The following is a 20,289-nucleotide window of genomic DNA, read 5'->3' as shown; positions in this document are numbered from 1 at the left end:
TTCATAATTATATATTTAAAAAAAAAATTGCTTGAGAGTATCTACTTAAATACCGATATTTGGTAATATTCGAATTTGACAAAAGATATGATCATTTGTATAACTTACTGTATATAGCGTACGCCTCATCTTGGAAGTAGGCTCCACTTTCAACGTTCGGAAAGCATTGGCCCACTTGGTAAGCTTTGCTCGTGGAGCCAACCATATCGTACACGTTTCCATTCACTCTTAACCCTCTGATACATCCCTTTAGTGTTTCCAGTTTAACCACTACTTGCTCAGGAATAAGTGTTCCACTCTCAGGAAGCCCTCCAATGTACATCATGGGAGCCAATCCAATATTTTTTGGCACTTTAATCGTGCTAGGCGTTTGCGAATCTACAAGCAACGTTAGTTTCCTTCTATCATGACTAATCACAACATGATGCCAGTTGCCATCGTTGAAGGGCGTCTTGAACAGTATTTCTTTTCTGCTTTCTCTCTTTTTCCTGGTTTTTACCAAAAGTAACAACTGTCCATCTTGTACAACAATCATAAGGTAATACTTTGGTCTCATGCCCTGAGAAATAAAATGAGGATTTAGGTTTTCCCTAATAATTCTATCGTTGGGTGTATTTAAATGATCATGTTTTTATCAATTAATTAAATTATTAATAGTGACAATTGTTTAGAATAAAAAAAATCTATATTTATTCATTGATCTATCAAGTATTAAATTTACTAAAGCGTTCATAAAAGTTACAGTCCTCTTAACTGATTATAAGTAATGCTTTTGTTGAAATGATATCAAATTAATGTAAAAAATAGAAGTAAGAGGAATATAGCTTCAATTTAATTTGAAAAAATGTGTCGTAATAAATTTCTCACAAAGTGTAAAAGTTACTTGTATTGAAGATATAGATTGGAAGTAAAAGTCTAAAGTTGAAAACTTTAATAAATATGATGTTTAGTAAGATGTCTATAAATTGTTAAAGAATATCTGGTTACTATTACATACAGGAGTAATAAATAGCAAGCCGTTCGGATAGTACGTTCTAAAGTCAAATTCTATTGCATATTTCTTCTCCCAGAATTTTTTAATATTTAAATACAATTGAGTGTGACTATTTGGCTTATCCCCGAATTTCAAAGCGCCAGGTTCCAAGGAATAATACGGCACTTTCAGACATCCTTCAGGTTGAGTGGATAAAGATGCAGACGGTGTATAAGTTGGAGGATCTTTTCCCATGCTTGGTCCAGGACGGCCAATAAGTGCGTGTTCAAAATTAATAACTTCATCAAATCGAATGATAGTAACATTTTTTCTGGGAAAATATAATTTATCATAATTCATAACTTCATGATTAATAGTTAGAAATTTAGCAATATTAATAGATATTAGAAAACAAATTCATTCTACTTACTCATCATCAAATATTGCATCCTTGATGGCGCCATATAAAGGAGTGGTAGTAGCGATCATTTTGGTATTGTTAATAAGTTCTGGCAATCCTCCGAAGAACAATCCTCCGTATACTCCGGGAGCTTTAATGGCGGATCTTGTTGCTAATACACCTTTATTCTGAAGAGCATCGTCTATCCATAACTCAACGTTCCTTTTACTTTTAATAATTGTTACGGAGTGGTATCTTCCATCATTAAAAGTGACATTCGATTGTAGAACGAGTTTTCCTCTTCCAGCATTCATCCGTACTTGTACTTGTCCGTTGATTACACATACAGAGTAATAACTATTTCTCTGTAAGAACGAATGGGATAACTATGAAATAATAATATTGAACTCAAAATACGAAGGCTTGTAAGTTAAATACAAAACGTTTCGTATTTTTTCAGCATTTTCCCTATCATTTATCCGTTATATTCACAAATTTAAAAACAATTACAGTATCGACAATGAGTTACGATATTACGATTGCAGTTAGTGTGCCGGTTATCTGGCACACAATTAAAAATACTCTATACCTTTATATTTATCTCTCTTGAATAAAATCGTTGGTACTATATTTGTATACATTTAACTTTTTATTGTATTCAACTGAATACTCTTAAACAACAATCATTAACAATTTAATGTTTTCTTTATTGCGTCACCAGAAAACAAATTGTATGGAAAAAAGGCTGTGTCTTACGTACATTTGATTCTATATTTCGGAGCCCTATGTTGTTTATTCGCTCCTCTTGTCCTTCAAACGTAGAAAGAAGGAGTACCGCTTCTGTCTGCATTGTTCTGAAAGAAAAGCTCACCGTGGAATTTAGTTTCTTCAGTGTGAATGATGAATGTTCTAAATATCCATTCCCGTAGAATCCAACTATTTTTAGTGCCTGTAATAAAGGTAATTTTTGGTTTTTATTTTGTATCCTCCTCCTTTTCGATAAGTCGGTTAAAAATATAAATAATCAAAATTATTTTGAAGTGGTTTTTTTCATCCTTATACTCACTTTTGGGCCAAAATGTAAAAGGATACTGTGATTAGGTCTCCATGAAATTAATGTTTTTTTTAAATTTAAATTTTTAGGCGCGTGTCAGGTGCCGAACTTTTCACCGTGTAAGTTACTTATTTGAGTGTTAAACTCGCAACAAAAAATATTGTTCTCTATTTACTTACTTTATTCCCGCAACTAGGCTCAACCCCGTAATACTGTTCTGCCATTGGATCATAACCCTCTTGAATGACAATATTAGACATGCAACCGAGGAAAGACACCTGAGATGGCAACATTAATTTCTCCGCCCTAAAACTTGGCGGTACACCACCAATGTAATATTTGGCTTGCGCGAGATCAGGAAAGTCTTCCTTTTTGGGCTGAGGTGTAGGGGCACCAAATGTTGTGTCATCTTTTTCGCCAACTCTCAATGTGCACTGTTCAATGTTCTTATCAAGGTGATACTGCCTAAACGCGTTCACTTTCGTCCAATTTCCGTTATTGTGCTTTTGCTTCGAGGACATTTCGATACTGACATTGCCACCGTAACCGACCCGGAAGATCACTTTTCCTTCTCGCAGAAATATCATGATATGCTGGTTCTGTTGTAAATTAAAATAAAATTGAATTATTAAATTAGTTACTTAACTTGTTTATGTTTCTAATAAACGGTAATATTAGATTTTCCAAGCGGTGCGAATATTGATTGATGAAGGAGATTTGGGAAACATAAAGCGTTATATGTGGATTAAAAACAAGAGAACTTTAAACGATTCGAATGTAGTTCTGTTCGGAGATCTCTCTTGATGAGTAACTAAGGGGGCTTATTATTATTCAGAATATGTGAGTGGACATCCATCTTTTTTAGTTAGAGTAGTGAACGTGCTAAAAAGTCAGTACTGTTTGATGTTAATCATTTTTTAAGGCAAAAGATCTTCCCAGAGAACCCGGGTATGCATCCCCGTATGCGTAATGCATTTTCATTCGAAAAAAAGGCAAACGTTTCTTTTAAAAATCACTCAAAAATTAGTAACGTTTTTCCCGTAATCTTTGGTAACAATTATTGAAACAATTTCAGTGTTAAATTATTGGACATACATGGTATAAGAAGTATTACGTACATTAAGTGGATTAAAGGCTAAAAATAACAAAGCATTCTCGTCGTAGGTCCGGAAATTCATTGAGACGCCGAATATATATTTGTTATAAGGCCCTGAAGATACTCTGTTTCTGACTGCGTAACCTTCTCCATTAAAACTGTAAGTTGTGTCATCCCTGGCATCTTCCAACCTAGAATATTAAAGCATAAACACATGTAAAATATATGTAAAAAAATGTAAAACGTAATAGGTCCTAATTTTTGTTTACAAATCACTAATTTTACACGGTAACAACAATTGCGTAACTATTAAAATTTGTAACGAGACCTGGGAGAGAGAAATTAGTTCTTTTATCTAAGGTTTGCATGATATGCTGTTTAATATCATGCAAACCTTATGCTGTTTAATAAGGTAGTATTTTTAATATTGAAGAAAAGATCTAAGAAAGCAATATGTATTAATTTAAACAAACTTTTTATATGAAATATTTCTGGCAAGACAATTACAGGACTTCTTCATATCGACTATTCATTAAATACTTTTGAAAAATGTGTACGTAATACAAAAGACAATTAGAAATGAATTGATACCATGTTTGTTTTCTCGTTTGTCATATGATTTAGGTCATTTAATTGAGCAAGTGCTTTGACATCTATGTGAATTAAATGAAAGTTTTAGTATCGTTACCCTTCCACGCATGCTATGCACGCCATATCCGGCGCAGTTGTAATGAAATTCCAGAGACCTATAGATTTCCCATCCAGAATAACCCGGTGTACGCAACCTGGCAGTCCGCTTGTCGAGATTAATTCTATTCGTCTTCGTTGAGACAAATCCTTGGGGATTCCTCCGATCCACACGCGATCCGACGTTGTAATGTCGAAACGACTGTATTTTGATTCAGTCTTATTCGTCATAGTCTCAATTTTTCTTCCAATTGTTGACGACTGTTTTCGTACCAGTAATTTACCTACATGGCGGATTCTGAAAGTCAACATAATACATCGTTACATAATTGACTTGGTGGATATAATAAAGAAGATAAATATTGCATTTTTGATCGAGTGTCTATTCTATAACGTTTAGATTCTTCGGTTCGAGACTTACAACAACAAAAATTCTAGAAATTCGGCTATTCGACTACCTCTTTAAAAACTTGAATAAAAAATTTATTTATGATTATATTGATTGATTATATGAAATACCTTTCTGCCTCGATGCGATACCAGAATCTATCATCCCGAATGTTACCACTTTCGATGACTTCAGAATGAGTAAGAAATCCTGTGTCCCCGCCAACGTTCCAAACAAATCGCACTCTTCTGTTGACAATCTCCAACGCAATGAAATCATCCTGTACAGAAAAGTCAAGTTACTTTTACTGAACAAATTAAGCAGTTACAGATTTTGTAATAATACTTACGTTTATGCTACTCGGTAGGTAAAACAGGGAACCCTCTTCCTTGCCTTTCGGAAGTGCAAAAGTCATCACTATCGTATTTGTGGATGTCGGCTGCAACGTTGATAGTTTGTACGAGCGAATGCATTCTTTCCCATCGGCTGATTTCATTGAAACGCGAATCTGTCGAATTAACGAAATAATTCTGCTTGAAATTTTATTTAAATCATTAGAAAATGGAAAATGGTCAACGTTTCCAAACGTTCAATTATGATATATTCTTTGAAAAGAATTAGAATACTGCGATTACCCCGTCAGCTGTGTTTCTAGCCTCGGCGATTTTGTCTTTGAGATTCTGTAATTTTGTAGCCAATGTATCATTCCACTTATCAAATACATTTTTTCTTTTTATAGCAGCGTTTGATAAGCTTATCAATTTTGCATCTGCTTCCTTTATCTTACTCAGAGCTTCAGTCACTGAAACAATTTGATTTTATAGCAAGAAAACAACGCATTAATTGTATGTAACAGAATGCACCACTGGCTATATTGAAATAACAAAATAAGATATATCTTACATTTTTCACTAGCTAGACTAATCTTCGAATCGCCTTCTTCTTTCAGTTCGTACATCTTTGGTTTCAATCTGTCAGCAATTCCTTCAGTATAATCATTGATAAGCTTTTGCGTTTCCTGCATGCTTTCCAATACTTCTTCGTTATCCTCTAATACATTTTGAATACCCTCACGTACTAAACACAAACGAATATAATAATAATAACTTCCATCGTTTGATCGTTCGATTATCATATGTACGATTTATTGTAATTATTTATTGCAATCTGTTATCATAGTATAGTAGAACTTACACTTCTTGCTATCGTCTTGTAAGTTTTGCAATTCCATATTGATCTTATTATCTCTGATTCCAGTGTTATTCAAAGTATTTTTCAAAGTAGTCACAGCTTTCTTTTGAATATCCAGTTCGTCATTTGCATTTTCCACCAATTTTCTATGCTTTTTTGCGCTGTCCATTTGTTTGGAGGACGCCATTGATATTTCTTCTGCGTTGTCTAAAAGCGACTTCGATTTGGGACCGTTGGGAAATGTCTAATAAATAAATTATTCTTTAGTTACTTTTTCCCCAATGGAAATATTTTAGTATACATCCCGTACAGTGAAGCTTATTTAGACTTCTGTGCACTTAAATATTCCGATTGACATTTCCTTACCTTGTTGTATATGTCCTCGGTGATATCTTTAGCTGCCATTGCTGTGACATTTGCTGCGTTAATGTTATCGACGATGTTCTTGTACGCTTGACTGGCTTTCAATGGGCTAGCTGCTATGCTCCTTGTCTCAGAAAACAGACTGCTCGGCAGAAACGCCAAGTTGCACTTTATCAAGTTATCGTCAATTATAGAAAGTATTAATACAAAGTTAAATAACGATTATTCACTGGAAATGCCTTCTTATTTTATGCAATTTCACTTTTTCCTAGTTTCAAAAAGTTTTTCAAAACGGGCTTTAGAATTTGTCTTTTAAAAACTTCAAAAATTATTTAATCCTAAGGCCCCTTTTGGAAAACCCTTTACTTTAAATGTCCTGCATGCTTTAAAATATTATTTTTAAATATTCTATACATTGTATCAAAGTATTTTCGAAATAATTAATCTTGTTATACGATTTATTTAAAGCTACAAGACTAATATATATAATAGATTTAAAGATATAAAACATTAACAATTTTAGAAATGTCCTATCTTTATGGTTCCATGGACTATGGAGTAATAACGCAATAAACAAAAAAAATTACAAGGGTAAAGATAAATATTACAACTGTTTTATTTCATGCAGATTAATGATTTCTTTACCTGACATATTGATCAACGTAGTTTGATAAATTCTTCGCATGCTGAACCGCTGGCACTACATATTTGTCATTATATTCGTAATTTAATCTGTACAGTAATTCTTCTTTCATACTCAGTTTATCAAACCAATAGTTCAATTTATTCTGCAATTCTGGGAGATCCTGAAATGTAATACAGTTTTTTTCTAATCGAATATTTTACAATAAACCTCTGTTGTTGTATATTACGTAACAATATATTATTCTCTTATATAATACACAAATTTATAATTAACATATCATATGTCTGTAGAAAACAACTATCGTTAAACATGTTTCAGTTACATTGCAAAATAATTTTCAATGTCGTTAACAAGAGTTAATCTTTAGTTTTCTATAAAAATTGTTATTAATTGACTTCATTTTTGAAATCACTTTAAAAATCCATACCTGTACATTATTTTGAATATCAACTACAAAACCCTGTGTTTCGTCTGTCATCTTTTTGCCCGTGATAATTGATTCGTTGACTTCCTTCCACAGGGCATTAATCTCGTTACAATCATTTTTAGACTCTACGAAAGTCTGGTTGATATTGTTGTATAAACTGTCATAGTCGAACAATGTGTCCATGGCGTCTTCAATTACATTTCTCATATCAGTTAGTTTCACAGAATATTCTTCCGCATCATCGTGAGCAATTGCGAAGGGTTCTGTTGCATCATACAATGATTTCAACCAATCGGTGTATTCCCCGATGTCCCTATTTTAAAAGAAATTTCAAATGATTCTTTATTAGATATTTTAAACGACGCAATTACAAAAATATGAAATAAAATAATCATTTTGCATTTTCTATTTTAATGCAAAAATTTGTGTAAATATATTTTTTAAATACTTCATATTAATTTAACACTTGTTTCTACGAGGAGAGTGCTTACTGCATTTTTATCAGTTTTCTATTAACTGTTCATGTTCTAATAAGATTCCTATTGGGTCATTGATTATGGAAATATGTGAATCGAGATTTAAATAACTGTTATGTAATGAAATTAATACAATACTAACTCGAGGAAGCTTTCTATTTCCATCGTTTTTGTCGTTAGATTAACAGCTTTCAAACTGTTTAAAATCATTTTGGCCATTTTCAATGCTTTCTTGATCTCTATTCTTTTGTTGTCGTTGCTGTATTGATTCAATCGTAAAATTGTTTCTGAAATGATATAAGATCGTGTATATATAAGTATATATAAAATGTTTTCTAAACATTTTGTTCAAAAAAATTTTATTCAAGTACCATCAATATGTTTTCTTAAATTGTCCACTTCGATTTTCGCGCTAAATAAATTATTCTTCAAATCGTTACTTTTGGATTTTAAAGTATCTGCCTGTTTTGCTTGTTCATTTGCCTGGAAAACAAAACGGTAAATGAATATTTAGTCGAACTATAAACGGTAATGGAAGAATCAGCAATAAATTGCATTCGATGCAAGTGTAAATGTTTGATGTTATTTACGTAATAATACTATTTTTAATTAATACGTACAGTTCTAAGCAACATTTCAGCGTGTTTCAGAAGTTTCTTGTACTCATGCCAGGGGATGTTTTCCATTCGTTGTTTCAATTTATTTTGACGGTCTATTTCTTCGAAAAACGTGGTAACGTTGGAATCAATGTAAGATAAAGCTTTCCATGGTGGAGGAATGTAACCATCAGCTATGTGACTGGTACCATCTGCTAATTCTTGAGATAATAACGCCACGGTATCAAGCAATACACCGGTGCAATTGTCATTGCATGCTATGGAAACGTAGCAAATAAAATAGCAAATCAGGAACCAATTAGAATCAATAAATTAAATTACTTAAAACATTATTCAGTGAAATATCTGTGCTTTATATTTATAAAGTAACGTAATGTATAAATTTTAGAGTATTTCTTTTCTTCTATATTATAAATATCTCTTTATGTTTTTTACTTACACGTGCAAACGTTGTTTATATAAACATGTCGATACGCAGTACATTGAGAGCAATCTCGTCCCGTGGAGCCAGCTCTGCATTTGCATTGACCTGTTTCCGTATCACATTCATCGTTTAGGCTACCAGCAGGATTGCAATTGCATGGCACACATTTACCATCTGGGAGATTCGGGAATCCATAATAACCGTAAGAACACCGTTCACATGTTCTGCCAGTGTAACCTGAAAGAATAGAAATAGTATGTACTGTTTAAAATATTATAAACATACCTTATGTTTCTTAAGTTTTCCGAAATCCTGATAATCTCAATTTTATATCATTAACATCATATCTAAACAATATTAGTAGACTGAGTTTGAGTCTTGTTCCTATTTCAGAAAACAAAATTATTTACTTCATATAATGTCTGACATTGTAATAAATAACTTAAATAAAAATAATTTTTACTAGTTTTATCAGATATTTAATCATTTCGCTTTAAACGAAACGCTCCGTACATTGTACCGATCCTTTCATAGAGAAGCACTCGATAACATGTTAAAAATACAAACCAGGTTTACAAACACATATTGGCTCAGCATCGGCACGGACCATGCATGTGTTTGAAAATCTTTTATCCGTTCGCGGGCAAGGACATGGTTTGCAACCACCGAATTCTGGATCTCCGTAGAAACTATCCGCGCAGGCATCGCATTGCGGACCTGCGCTATTTCCGCGGCAATTCTGCAAGAAAAATTTCAGATCTTATTGTAACGAGTTACTTCTTTTTTGCATATATTCTGTCAAATAAGAACCGGGAATTGTTCATTCAAAATGCTCGTGTAAAACATATGGATAATGATTTTTTCTTTTTGTTCTGGGGAAATGAGAGAGGCAAGATATCGGATGGAGAGGGACAGTAGCTCGATAGTTAATTTTTAATATTTATCGTTAGTAATAATTTCTGTAAAGAAGTGATTAAAGAAGCTTACCAAACAATATCCTGTTTCCCTATCGCAGACCTCGGATCTTCCGTTACACTGACAGCGTTTCGCTTGTCCAACAAGATCAATAATGATCGTCGACGTAACAGTGGTGTTCTTGTACCACCTGTAGTATCCTATACTTGGATCTTGACACGATGTACTATTGTATTCTGGTGGACATTTGCAAATCTCAATACTCGTCGCGAAGGACGGTGTATGCGTAGGTGTTAGGACCGCTGCGTCTATAGAAGCTTCAAGTAAACTGAAATTGATGGTGATTATGATGTAATTGGAGATGTATAATATAATATAAACTGTGTAATATAAATTGTGTAATCACATTCGAGGAAGTGGGCCAACAAGACATAAATTATAAATATTTGTAGTCACTGTTTCGATACGACTGAATTCTAACTATTCAAATTATTGTAGCATTTTATTTTGTTCTAATTCTAATATCGTACGGTCTTGAACGAAAAGTCTAGCTTTATCCTTGTCTAAAAAGGTGTCGGATTACTAATTGCGGTCAGCTTAAGTTTTAAAGGTCGATTTTCCACCGATTTTACGACCTCATAAGATTCCTACCAGCAAGTACAGGTGATCCGCTCGTTAGTAGACACAATGGACACATTGTAGACTTTATGACGGTCAACTATTGTTGTGGTTGTCCATTGAGTCTACTAGTGAGCGGATCACCCTATATACGACACGTTGTACGACCAACCGCCACAAGACAATGGAATATCCAATTCATACTGTCGAAGGTTCTCGTGTGGAAGCGTTTGGTCGTACGACAGATCGTATCGTGCATGGGGCCCATTAAACGCCGGGATGTTTGGAGGTCGGTCGGGAATGGTTTATATGTCGGAGGGAAATGATAAAAATAGAGATTTGATCAAATCCCTTAACTGTTTTAGTGAAAAGATGAAATAATATGATTTGATCAAATCCCTTGACTGTATTAGTGAAAAGATGGAATTGTATTTTTACACAATGAAGGAAAAAAAGAATTTCTTTGGAAGCCAACGAGCAAGCGAAATTTCACGTACGTTGTTTTCGTGAATTCTGCATTATCGGAAGCTTTCACGAGAATATGCTGCACGTTTTGCAATGCAACCATAAGAACTTCTCTCGTGACTTTGTAATCCGGCCTGTTTTGTAGCTGCCACAAAGACTCGTGAAATCTGTAATGTAAAGTGAAAATACACTATCGTCGTTTTACAGTGGTTGTTATCGTCAAGAATTTCACATTAAATTGTTGCCAGAATTTGGAGAACTCGATTCAAAGATTTACGTGGTGTACCTGATGTCGTAACGATTGTTAGTCACAGGTAAAGGCAAATAGTATTCCAAGACGATCTTGTTTCCTTGCAGTTGCACGACCGGATATTGCATAGTTGACCTTAGAGGTATTCCACCCTCTGTCCAAGTTTTAAATCTTAGAAATCCTCCGTAGGAAACGACCTTGAATTATAAATTACGCGATGTTACTTTTTCACTAAATACTTATTCTTTAACACGTTGACTGCCAGATTGATTCAGATGGAAATGTCTACAAGGTTAAAATTTTCTCTCGAGACAGTTATAAACTAGATAATCTAACATTTGTCGTATCACTTATTTTTGTATTATCATCAAAACTTACGAATTCTATTCAGACTTATTTTCATTAATATTTAGCTCTTAAAATTAATTACTGAAGTTCCTTGGTGAAAAGCCCTGTCACCCTTATATGGGTGCCGTAGCGTTCAACGTGTTAAGTGTGATATAAAACTCAGGTGACACGAACGCATACGAAAGATTGGTTCCCTGTTTAAGTGCGTCTAGTTACCTTGTCACCGAGGAAAGGTTCGGGCAGCATCCAGTAAAGTGGATAATTGTAATATAAGTTGGAAGGTATTGTCACGTCACCTTCGATGTCAGGAATCGTTGAGAGGCCATTCGTTACATTCAAACCACCATTAATAGACGATAAAAAAATTTGAGACCTAAACTTGGAAACCTGTAAACGGAAAGAGCACTATCTATACCTTTTCTTGCATTTCTAATATCATAGTACTATCGTTTGATAGTATTTTCCACATATTTTTGTGTATCTACATATGGCTTTGTATTTTATAAAACATATTTCCAAATTCCGATACCAATGCTGAAACAGACGTATAACGATAGGAAGAAAGTCTCATACTTGAGTTTGAAATGGACTATGGCTACCTTGTCCTTTTATGAAAATAAGTGATAGTAATTTCGTAAAATTAAACAGTGAAATAAAATCTCACAGAAATTAACTCGGGTAGATACGATGTGACATTAATTACGTAAGAATTTCATTGTAAATCGTATCTTTAAGTTATTGGTAATTGCTCTTAAAATATTGAATACTTTATACGAAAAATAATACTAACTATTATATCGTTACTGGTGTCGTTAACGTAAAGTATTCGAGGTCGTGCCAGCCGACGATGTCCCCAACTAAGATCAGCCTGCTGACAAGAAGCTGTCCTTCCAAAACAGAAACACTCGGTGCATCCCTTTGGATTGTCTACAGCGAGACCGAAGGTACCTTCTTTGCACTTGTTGCATTGCCTTCCAAATACATGCTCCTAAATAAAAAAATACACGACAATTTAGCAGTTCACAGATATAGGAGCTCTAATCATTCGAAACTGTAGCACTGTGTTTATACAGGGTGTTTCTTAACCCTCCGAGGTCCCAATGACCCCAGCCATGTTTAACAACACGTTGACTGCCAAACGAATATTCTTGAAAATTTCTAAATATTCTTAAATATTATTTAGACTATCGGAGTCTAGATAATGAAACATTTATCGTGGTATTTAGTTTTGTAACTACATCAAAATTCATGAATTTCATTTAGATTAATTTCCTGTGATGTCTAACTTTCAGAATTAATCTTTCTAGTTATTGAGTGAAAAACACTGTCACCCATATGTATATTAAAATGTAAACGTGTTTTTGAATGTATCTTAGAAATTGGCACGAACTTTCTGGACAACCTGATATTATATTTATGTGAAATATCGGTGGCTACCTTGCAAGGGCATTGTCCATCCTCGTTGCAATCGCAGACCTCGTCGTTGCATTGTAAGGTACCTGCGAAATTACAGCTACAAGGTCGACATCTCGGATAACCGTAGTAACCCTTCGCGCATTTTTCACACCTAAGCCCATCGTAGCCTATTCTGCAGGGACACTGTCCCTGATGATCGCATTGGGGCCTCGTAGAGCCTAGAGTGCAGTCACAGGCTCTGCAACCGATTCCTGGTACCAGGTCCCAGGAACCTGGTCTGCATCTGTCGCAGTGCTCGCCGAACGTCATGATTGGACACACGCAACGACCGGTGTCAGGATCGCAAATATGACCTGGTCGCACGCATGGGTCGCAAACTGCAGGAAAAAAGAAAAACAGATTTTGCAAATGGAATTGTTGTTTGTACTGGTTTTTGTTGGATATGTTATAATTAGGGGTGTGCGGGATTCCCAAAAATATTCGGGATATATACAGTAAATCGTTATTTTTGTATGAACCGAAAATACAAAATGAATTTCATTTAACTACAGTATATTTTAATTGTTCACCTTGACATCCGTTCGAAGAAAATCCATAATATCCAGGCAAACAGGTTTCGCAACGTGTACCACCGATTCCTGGTTTACAATAACATTGTCCTGTATCGTCGTGGCAAGAAGAGTTATGCGATCCTATAGGATCGCATTCGCAAGGAGCACATCCTGCTCCTGTTGCCAAACCCCAGAAGCCAGTCTTAAGAAAGAAAAAAGGTAAACGGTTCATTGGCATTAAATTATTTTGCGATTAGTACAAAAATTAGATTCATTTCAATAATACAGCATATTTTAATAATAATCGTAGAACGCAAATTGTAAACGACATAACTTAGCTTTTATAATACATTGTCGGTGTACATATTTAAAATCAGATAAATCGCGAATAACTACTGCAGTTTATATTACAAGAACATTTTTAAAATGCTATGTTCTTCTTTGATCGCTTACTCAATTATTTGATCTCTATTCATAAGATTTTGTTAATCTTGTAACAATAACTAATGTAATTTAATCAATAGAACATATTAAATAAAAAGCTGTCTCAGATTTATAGTTTTGAATAATAATAGTTGTTATTAAAGGCGTAACTTTACTGTCAATTTTGCTATATCATACGGTATACCTTTGAATGCTTTTTCAAGATATTATATTATTTTTTTGTTACATAAAATGTTTGGTGTTGCTCCTAAAACAAATAATTATGACTGTGTTGTATTGTATTTTATCTACGTTAATGTACTTTATTGTTACCTGTAATAGAGAAGGGGCGAATAAAACAAGTAAAGCAAAATAACAATATATAAACAATGTAATATTAGAATTTTCCATTAAATTAGTTTACTCACCATACATTGGTCGCACTGTCTGCCAGTAACGCGAAATTTACATTGGCACTGCCCTGTCACTATGTCGCAGGCAGTAGTTATCGATCCAATAGGGTTGCATCGACATCCTGCAAATTAAAACAAAATAAATTGTTATTATTATGCACAAGATAATTTGCGTAAGTTGAGAATGTGTTAAGTTTGTACTGTACCAAAGTGCAAACATAACTACTACTTGCCAGTAAAGTACATTTAAATTTAAACATTCGATACTTTTAAGCCACGAGCTTATAGAAGACTATTTCTTTCTCGCTAGAGCTATGAATGGGAACGTGCCTAGATACTGATTGTAAAGATTTGCATAATATCGTGATCGATATCTGTCCTCTCTGGATTCTAGTCATGCACAGTCAGTGGTTGCTGATGCGCGATCGTGCGGATTTTGCAATTAACAATGTCGTCGTGACGAATATGACATTGTATTCAAACGATGTAAGCCTTTGTTGGCACTTTCACGACTGCTGTCCCGCGACAAGAAAAATAGAATTCAATGAGGAATATTTACGACGCAGTCATAAATCGCAAGCAGGTGCTATGCAGTTAGAATCAATCTAAAGTTACTGGGATCAACATCGAAGTAATACTGTCCGCGACACTTGATTAAACGTAATAACCTAACAATTTATACACAAATGCAATCTATTATAATTAATTCAGAAATATTTACATAATCATCCTCCACGGATACAGCGCTCATACAAATATGATATTTGCTATGGAAAATGCAGCAAAACATAATTCATTAGTTACATAATTTATAAAATTTAATTAGAAAACACAATTCACTAGAATAAAAATGTCAGAATATAGTAAATATAGTAAAGATATTATTACTAATAATATCTTCTCTGTACTATTTTGTTTTTCACCGTGTAACAATAATTATATTAAATGTATTGGCAGCACTGCCAAATAATATGATTTAATTCTTGGATTGCATTATGACTATCGCATTTTGAGTTATTAACTAATCAATTGATACTATTATTGTTACTATTCCTTATACTTTCTTTGAGACATGATGAATATGCCGGATGAATATGTCGTTAAATGAAATACACGATTGTGCATCAGACTTACATTATCGCCATTTCACTAATAAACGTTAACTGGATGCAAAACATCGAATGACTCCCCGAAGCGTGAAGCCTCGCGCAGAACGCGAGGCGACATTTTCGCAATTACAACATGCCTTGTCCCGCTACGTCGCGGTCGACCGGTTAATTTATTAGTTTAACAAGCGGCACTATCGTTAGACGCGGGAACAGCTAACATCGTCTTCCTTGTACGACTCTCAATTTGAATAACTTATGGCGCACCGGGTCCCTAGGGAAGCTCATGCCGTTTAATAATACGCTAAACGTTATTAATGGACACCTCGTGGAAATTAGTTCTACGGCTAATTATTACTACTCCGTGTAAACATAAATTAAGGAGTAACGCGTCGTAAATATGGCAATGCTCGCGTTAATCGGATATGTCTCGAATGCCTTTCCCTGTGATCGGATTGTTAACGCGCATAAACACATTCCGAGGGAATTGAAAGTATAAATTCAACGTCCGATGAAAAGTGAGCTAAGCTTGTTGAATAAAAGTTTATAACCGCGTAAAATGTTATTTTACGAGTGGTATTTTTATATTCCCCGGGCGAATACCGAACACCCTTTATTCTGTTGAACATGCGATACGTTTTATTAAAATGTTTTTTTTTTTCAGATTAAAAATCTTTTTATTTTCGAACAGCCGAAATTCATGTCCCGTTATATGGTGAAAAATGCTGCGAGGCGATGAAATGGGTGGTTAGTAACAGAATAAATATGTCCCGTTACACAGCTTGAAAAGAACAGCGAACAAAGAAGAGGACGCACAGTGTGATATTTCAGTGATCTAGCGGGACGAAACTTATGTGGTCCAATATTTCGGAAACTATTAGGTCGTCCACACACGAAGCTACTCAATCGAAACGTAATTGATTGGTGATCGAAATCACAAACTAGTTACTTATTGGTTAGTAATGATTTTGAGCATTTTTAGAAAAAGCATCTACCGCTGTCCGCGCAGTTTCATAGTTCCGCGTAGTTTCAATGCAGAACCTTTAATATATGAAACGTAACATCTAATCGATTTTCAAAGCTACCTATTCAATTTTGAAATGATTATTTTTTTTTTCATAGAATTTATGAATAAGATAGAGTAGGAAATATGAGAAAATAAATATTTCCTGCTTATCTTTTTATGTGGAGTAGTTACCGGTTAATAGACATTAAGACTTGTCCTGAATCAAACAACAAACAATTATAATAATCAGAATATATCTTTCAACCTTGTCCTATGATTTACTGAGCGATCGCATAAGCAGGTATACCTTTTGCACGTTCTTATCACATGTTTCACACGTTATTGGCTAAAGGGTTAATCACATGAAAAATCACTAGAAATATTTCTGAAGTATTTTTAATTTTATGTAGAAATTATTAGACGGTATATACTTCGATTTCTCTGCAAACATTCTGGCGAAAGAAATGTGCAGTTGACAAGTAGTATACATCGTTACTGATCAAACTAGACTCGCACGCAGAAAATACTTATTACTACTGCGAATGTAATCGTTTCTTCGTTTAGTTAACAATTGTCAGAGTTTACGCATACTTAGTTTTACACGTGTGGTTTATTAAGAAAGGTTGAATTACATACTAATATTACGTATAGAAAAACGGACGCGACGCGAAGCGCGTATGCAACGTAACGCATAAAACAAAAGGCAAACCTGTCGCCAGAGGGAGCAATGCTACCAACGTATTGTAGCGTAGGAAGATCCTATTGCCAACACTCCCTCTATCTACATACGCAACAATCGCAAATACTGTTTCGCATTCACACGTACTCACGAAATCACACATCTGGCTATTTATTTTATATTTAACATTGATAGACAATTTTGATGCTTATTTTTTTGTAACGCTTTGGTTAAAATATCTGCTTTATGTACTTGCTTGGAAAAGGAAATAATGTTGGAGGGACTATTACAGAGAAATCTCAATTATCCTTCAGGAAGAAGTTAGGGTTCGTTACTGGAAATATAGCGGGCAAGTGACATATGATCAATTCAGGCAGCCGTGACTGCCAGCTTGGCTCGTGCGTACCGTAGCAAAAGCATAAATAATGATCTTGCGTCTCTAATCCTACACGGCATTCACGCTGGCAGTTGCAGATAAATAAATAATTACTCTCGTTACAAAGCTCGAGGATCAACTGGAAGCTGACTGACGCCGCGTAATCGTGACTAATATCGGTCATCCTTTAAACCGATTACTGAACGTCAGATCCTTTATTAACTTTACAGTTCAATTACAGTTCGCTGTGTTAAATCGCTAACGAAACTTCCTGATAATAGAGATAAGAGCGCTTGATGAATATCCGAGAGATAGAGAGAGAGAGAGAGAGAGTAGATTGATTATTTGCAGTGGATTTATATTGTATGACGCTACGTTGATATCTACAGTAATAGACACCCGTAATGAACAAGTATAATTTACTATCCAACAAAATTATCACAACAAAATTTTGCCATTTTTCAAACTTTAATAACTCCGTCAATTGTTATTGTTTCGAGACAACATTTGTTGGCATTTTGTAGATAATTATTTATACTTTAAGCCAAAATTAATGCCAAATGGATGCGAGTCGATACTGCATCTTTATGTCTTGATAACGCCCACACACTTTCTTTTCTTTAAAATTCGATCGTTCGATGGGCTATTTGGATGGCGTAACAAGCAAATTGATAAAAGAAAAGTGTGTACGCGTGAATAAGCGCGAATCTCCGTGACTTATTTTTCGTAGAGACTTCTACAATACATTTTCACCTCTGGTTTAGGTATTGTACATACAGTATACAAAATTATAATACAGAAGAACTATATTGATTATCATTGCATATCATTTATGCAATCATTCGATCAAAGCTTAACAAATAATTTAAAAAATTATCACAACAAAATTTAAAAAATTATTTGTTAACACAAATAAAACACAAGTGAAACAACTTCTACTGCAATCATTCTGTTTTATCTTTAAAAATGAGCAAGTTGTCTAGAAGTCCTGTTTCGTGTCCCCCGTCTCATACAACGTACGATGCACCAACCGTAAACCAGTGCACGGTATCTCTCTCATCGTTGTCCGTACAATAAAAACGTATATTATAAAACTTGTTGAGAATAAAATTCAGAAACTTGATCGTTCTATATAAATTTCCGATAGAATCGGTAGTAACCGAGATTTCGATCCAGACTTTGCTACTTTTAATCGCGTGCCCTATAAAAGAGCGGTTTAAGCATACTGCTTAGAGTCAACAACTCGCGCGACAGTATTCTTATCCAAGACAACATAGAGCAATTCTGGTGAAACGAAGGCAACGACATGTTCGATAATGACGATGGCAGAACTCATTTATGATCTTTACATAGCGAATTAAGAGGAGGAGTTAAATCCTCGACCGCGACTAATCAGCAATTTGGATGGACAGGAGCGGTCCAGCCGTTGACGGTCAACCAGTCTTCGATTTATTAGACGATAAATTGCCGGTTGTTATGGGCACCGATCCTGGGAACGTCATTAAACGGCTCGAAGTGTCGGCTGGCGAAGGAGCCGCGAGCCTCGGCGCTATTTTCAATTTGAAATACCTCGTTGCCGTTCAACGGTGAGTTTGCTAATAAGCCGGAAGTCGCTAGTATTATACTTTGTAATAAAGATAAGCGTTAGGCCATAAACTCCTCCATTTTTCCATTATTTGAATTGACTCGGATAATTGCTTCGAAATCGATAGCTTCAGTGACGGATCTGACACAAAGAGGGTCTCTGCTACGTCTTTATTTCATTTTTAATTTTATCAAACGCGTGCAAAGTTCTGTGCTCGACTAGTACTTTTGTACGCTACTGTACATTTCTACATCATGAAGAGTGATTGCGATTTATGTGGACGTTCCCTATTTGCACATGGTAACAAAAACGAGCGGTTCGACCTCGTGATGCTACTAATTGTTTATTAACGACGACGGTATGAAACAAAATCGTGGTAAATCACTTATGGAATTTCGCTGGACGATCTTAATTAATGCCGTTGGGCTAATTGTGCCGAGAGTGCATGAGTAGAAATCGCGGGAACGCGCGGAGTGTAAGGCCTAATCCTCGCTTCGCGTTACAATAATGTCGAGTCGTCTTCGTTGAAATTAATCAACGATGGCAGCTTGCGCGTGTTTGCGCAACGAAATACCTTCGTCGTAAATAACACGAACAATTAAGCGAACGTTCCATCTGTAATTCACGTTGATCGGCCCCAATCAGCGTGACTAAATCGGAAAAGTTTCACCTGTGCACGTTTATAGCGTTCTGGCGATCTTGCGCCGATGGAGATTGCTTTAAACACTCAACGATTTTATTACGAACCATTAAAACTTGAAAGTGGAATATCAAACGTGAAACTTGGTAATAATGATATCATATGAAAGGACGTCGTGGGCATTGGTGGCGTAAGGGTTTTTAATATCGTTATTTCAATCAGTCACATTTAGTAAATCAGTTTCTATGAAAATGTTTTAAACGTTACCTTGGGTCCGTCGAAGCAACGCAAATATCCAAAATTACTGAAATGGCAGGTTTTTTTTAAAATGGAAAAAATTTCTTTCTATAATTGATATGTAATAGATAAATTGTAAATTTGGAGGTGATTTTTTAATCGAGATGTAAAGAAAAACTGAAGTGAATTTAATATTTAATGGAAATAATTTGTATGGTAGTATATATACATACATATATATTACATCTCGATTAAAAAACATTTCCAAATTTATAATTTATCTATTACATATCAATTATAGAAAGAAATTTTTATATATTATATATGTATAATATATAATGTATTTATGTATATATATATATGTATATCTTCAGGTTGTGTACTTAAGTCATTATAATAAAAACAAGTCTAAATAAATTTAATTAAAGTTGTTTAATCACGTTTCTATTATTATTATATACTCCTGTAATCGTCTTGAATGTACAGTGAAGTATGTGAACAAATAATAATAATTATTTT

General features: G+C 34.6%; 1 protein-coding gene across 1 annotated transcript in view; it reads right to left on the bottom strand.

Moving 5' to 3' along the window:
• LOC128891188 (laminin subunit alpha-1) overlaps positions 1 to 20,289 on the bottom strand; it is a 66,563-nt gene that overhangs the window by 2,646 nt on the left and 43,628 nt on the right. The window contains exons 2-29 of the mRNA XM_054150490.1: positions 14,157 to 14,263; positions 13,324 to 13,507; positions 12,776 to 13,131; positions 12,129 to 12,326; positions 11,555 to 11,725; positions 11,027 to 11,187; positions 10,773 to 10,907; positions 9,730 to 9,985; positions 9,310 to 9,481; positions 8,758 to 8,979; positions 8,322 to 8,575; positions 8,073 to 8,184; positions 7,844 to 7,988; positions 7,226 to 7,538; positions 6,798 to 6,958; positions 6,156 to 6,294; positions 5,793 to 6,033; positions 5,502 to 5,675; positions 5,234 to 5,400; positions 4,948 to 5,106; positions 4,730 to 4,878; positions 4,212 to 4,508; positions 3,546 to 3,714; positions 2,607 to 3,026; positions 2,134 to 2,322; positions 1,404 to 1,738; positions 998 to 1,304; positions 109 to 559 (exon numbers count right to left, since the gene is read on the bottom strand). Coding sequence (XP_054006465.1) covers positions 109 to 559; positions 998 to 1,304; positions 1,404 to 1,738; positions 2,134 to 2,322; positions 2,607 to 3,026; positions 3,546 to 3,714; positions 4,212 to 4,508; positions 4,730 to 4,878; positions 4,948 to 5,106; positions 5,234 to 5,400; positions 5,502 to 5,675; positions 5,793 to 6,033; positions 6,156 to 6,294; positions 6,798 to 6,958; positions 7,226 to 7,538; positions 7,844 to 7,988; positions 8,073 to 8,184; positions 8,322 to 8,575; positions 8,758 to 8,979; positions 9,310 to 9,481; positions 9,730 to 9,985; positions 10,773 to 10,907; positions 11,027 to 11,187; positions 11,555 to 11,725; positions 12,129 to 12,326; positions 12,776 to 13,131; positions 13,324 to 13,507; positions 14,157 to 14,263 — 6,144 coding nt within the window. The remainder of the gene's footprint in view (positions 1 to 108; positions 560 to 997; positions 1,305 to 1,403; positions 1,739 to 2,133; positions 2,323 to 2,606; positions 3,027 to 3,545; positions 3,715 to 4,211; positions 4,509 to 4,729; positions 4,879 to 4,947; positions 5,107 to 5,233; positions 5,401 to 5,501; positions 5,676 to 5,792; positions 6,034 to 6,155; positions 6,295 to 6,797; positions 6,959 to 7,225; positions 7,539 to 7,843; positions 7,989 to 8,072; positions 8,185 to 8,321; positions 8,576 to 8,757; positions 8,980 to 9,309; positions 9,482 to 9,729; positions 9,986 to 10,772; positions 10,908 to 11,026; positions 11,188 to 11,554; positions 11,726 to 12,128; positions 12,327 to 12,775; positions 13,132 to 13,323; positions 13,508 to 14,156; positions 14,264 to 20,289) is intronic.

This window comes from Hylaeus anthracinus, unplaced genomic scaffold (assembly GCF_026225885.1).
Source record: "Hylaeus anthracinus isolate JK02 unplaced genomic scaffold, UHH_iyHylAnth1.0_haploid 12001, whole genome shotgun sequence".
NCBI lineage: Eukaryota > Metazoa > Arthropoda > Insecta > Hymenoptera > Colletidae > Hylaeus > Hylaeus anthracinus.
The sequence above is the reverse complement of the archived record's forward strand: the minus strand, read 5'-3'. Positions and strand labels throughout refer to the sequence as shown.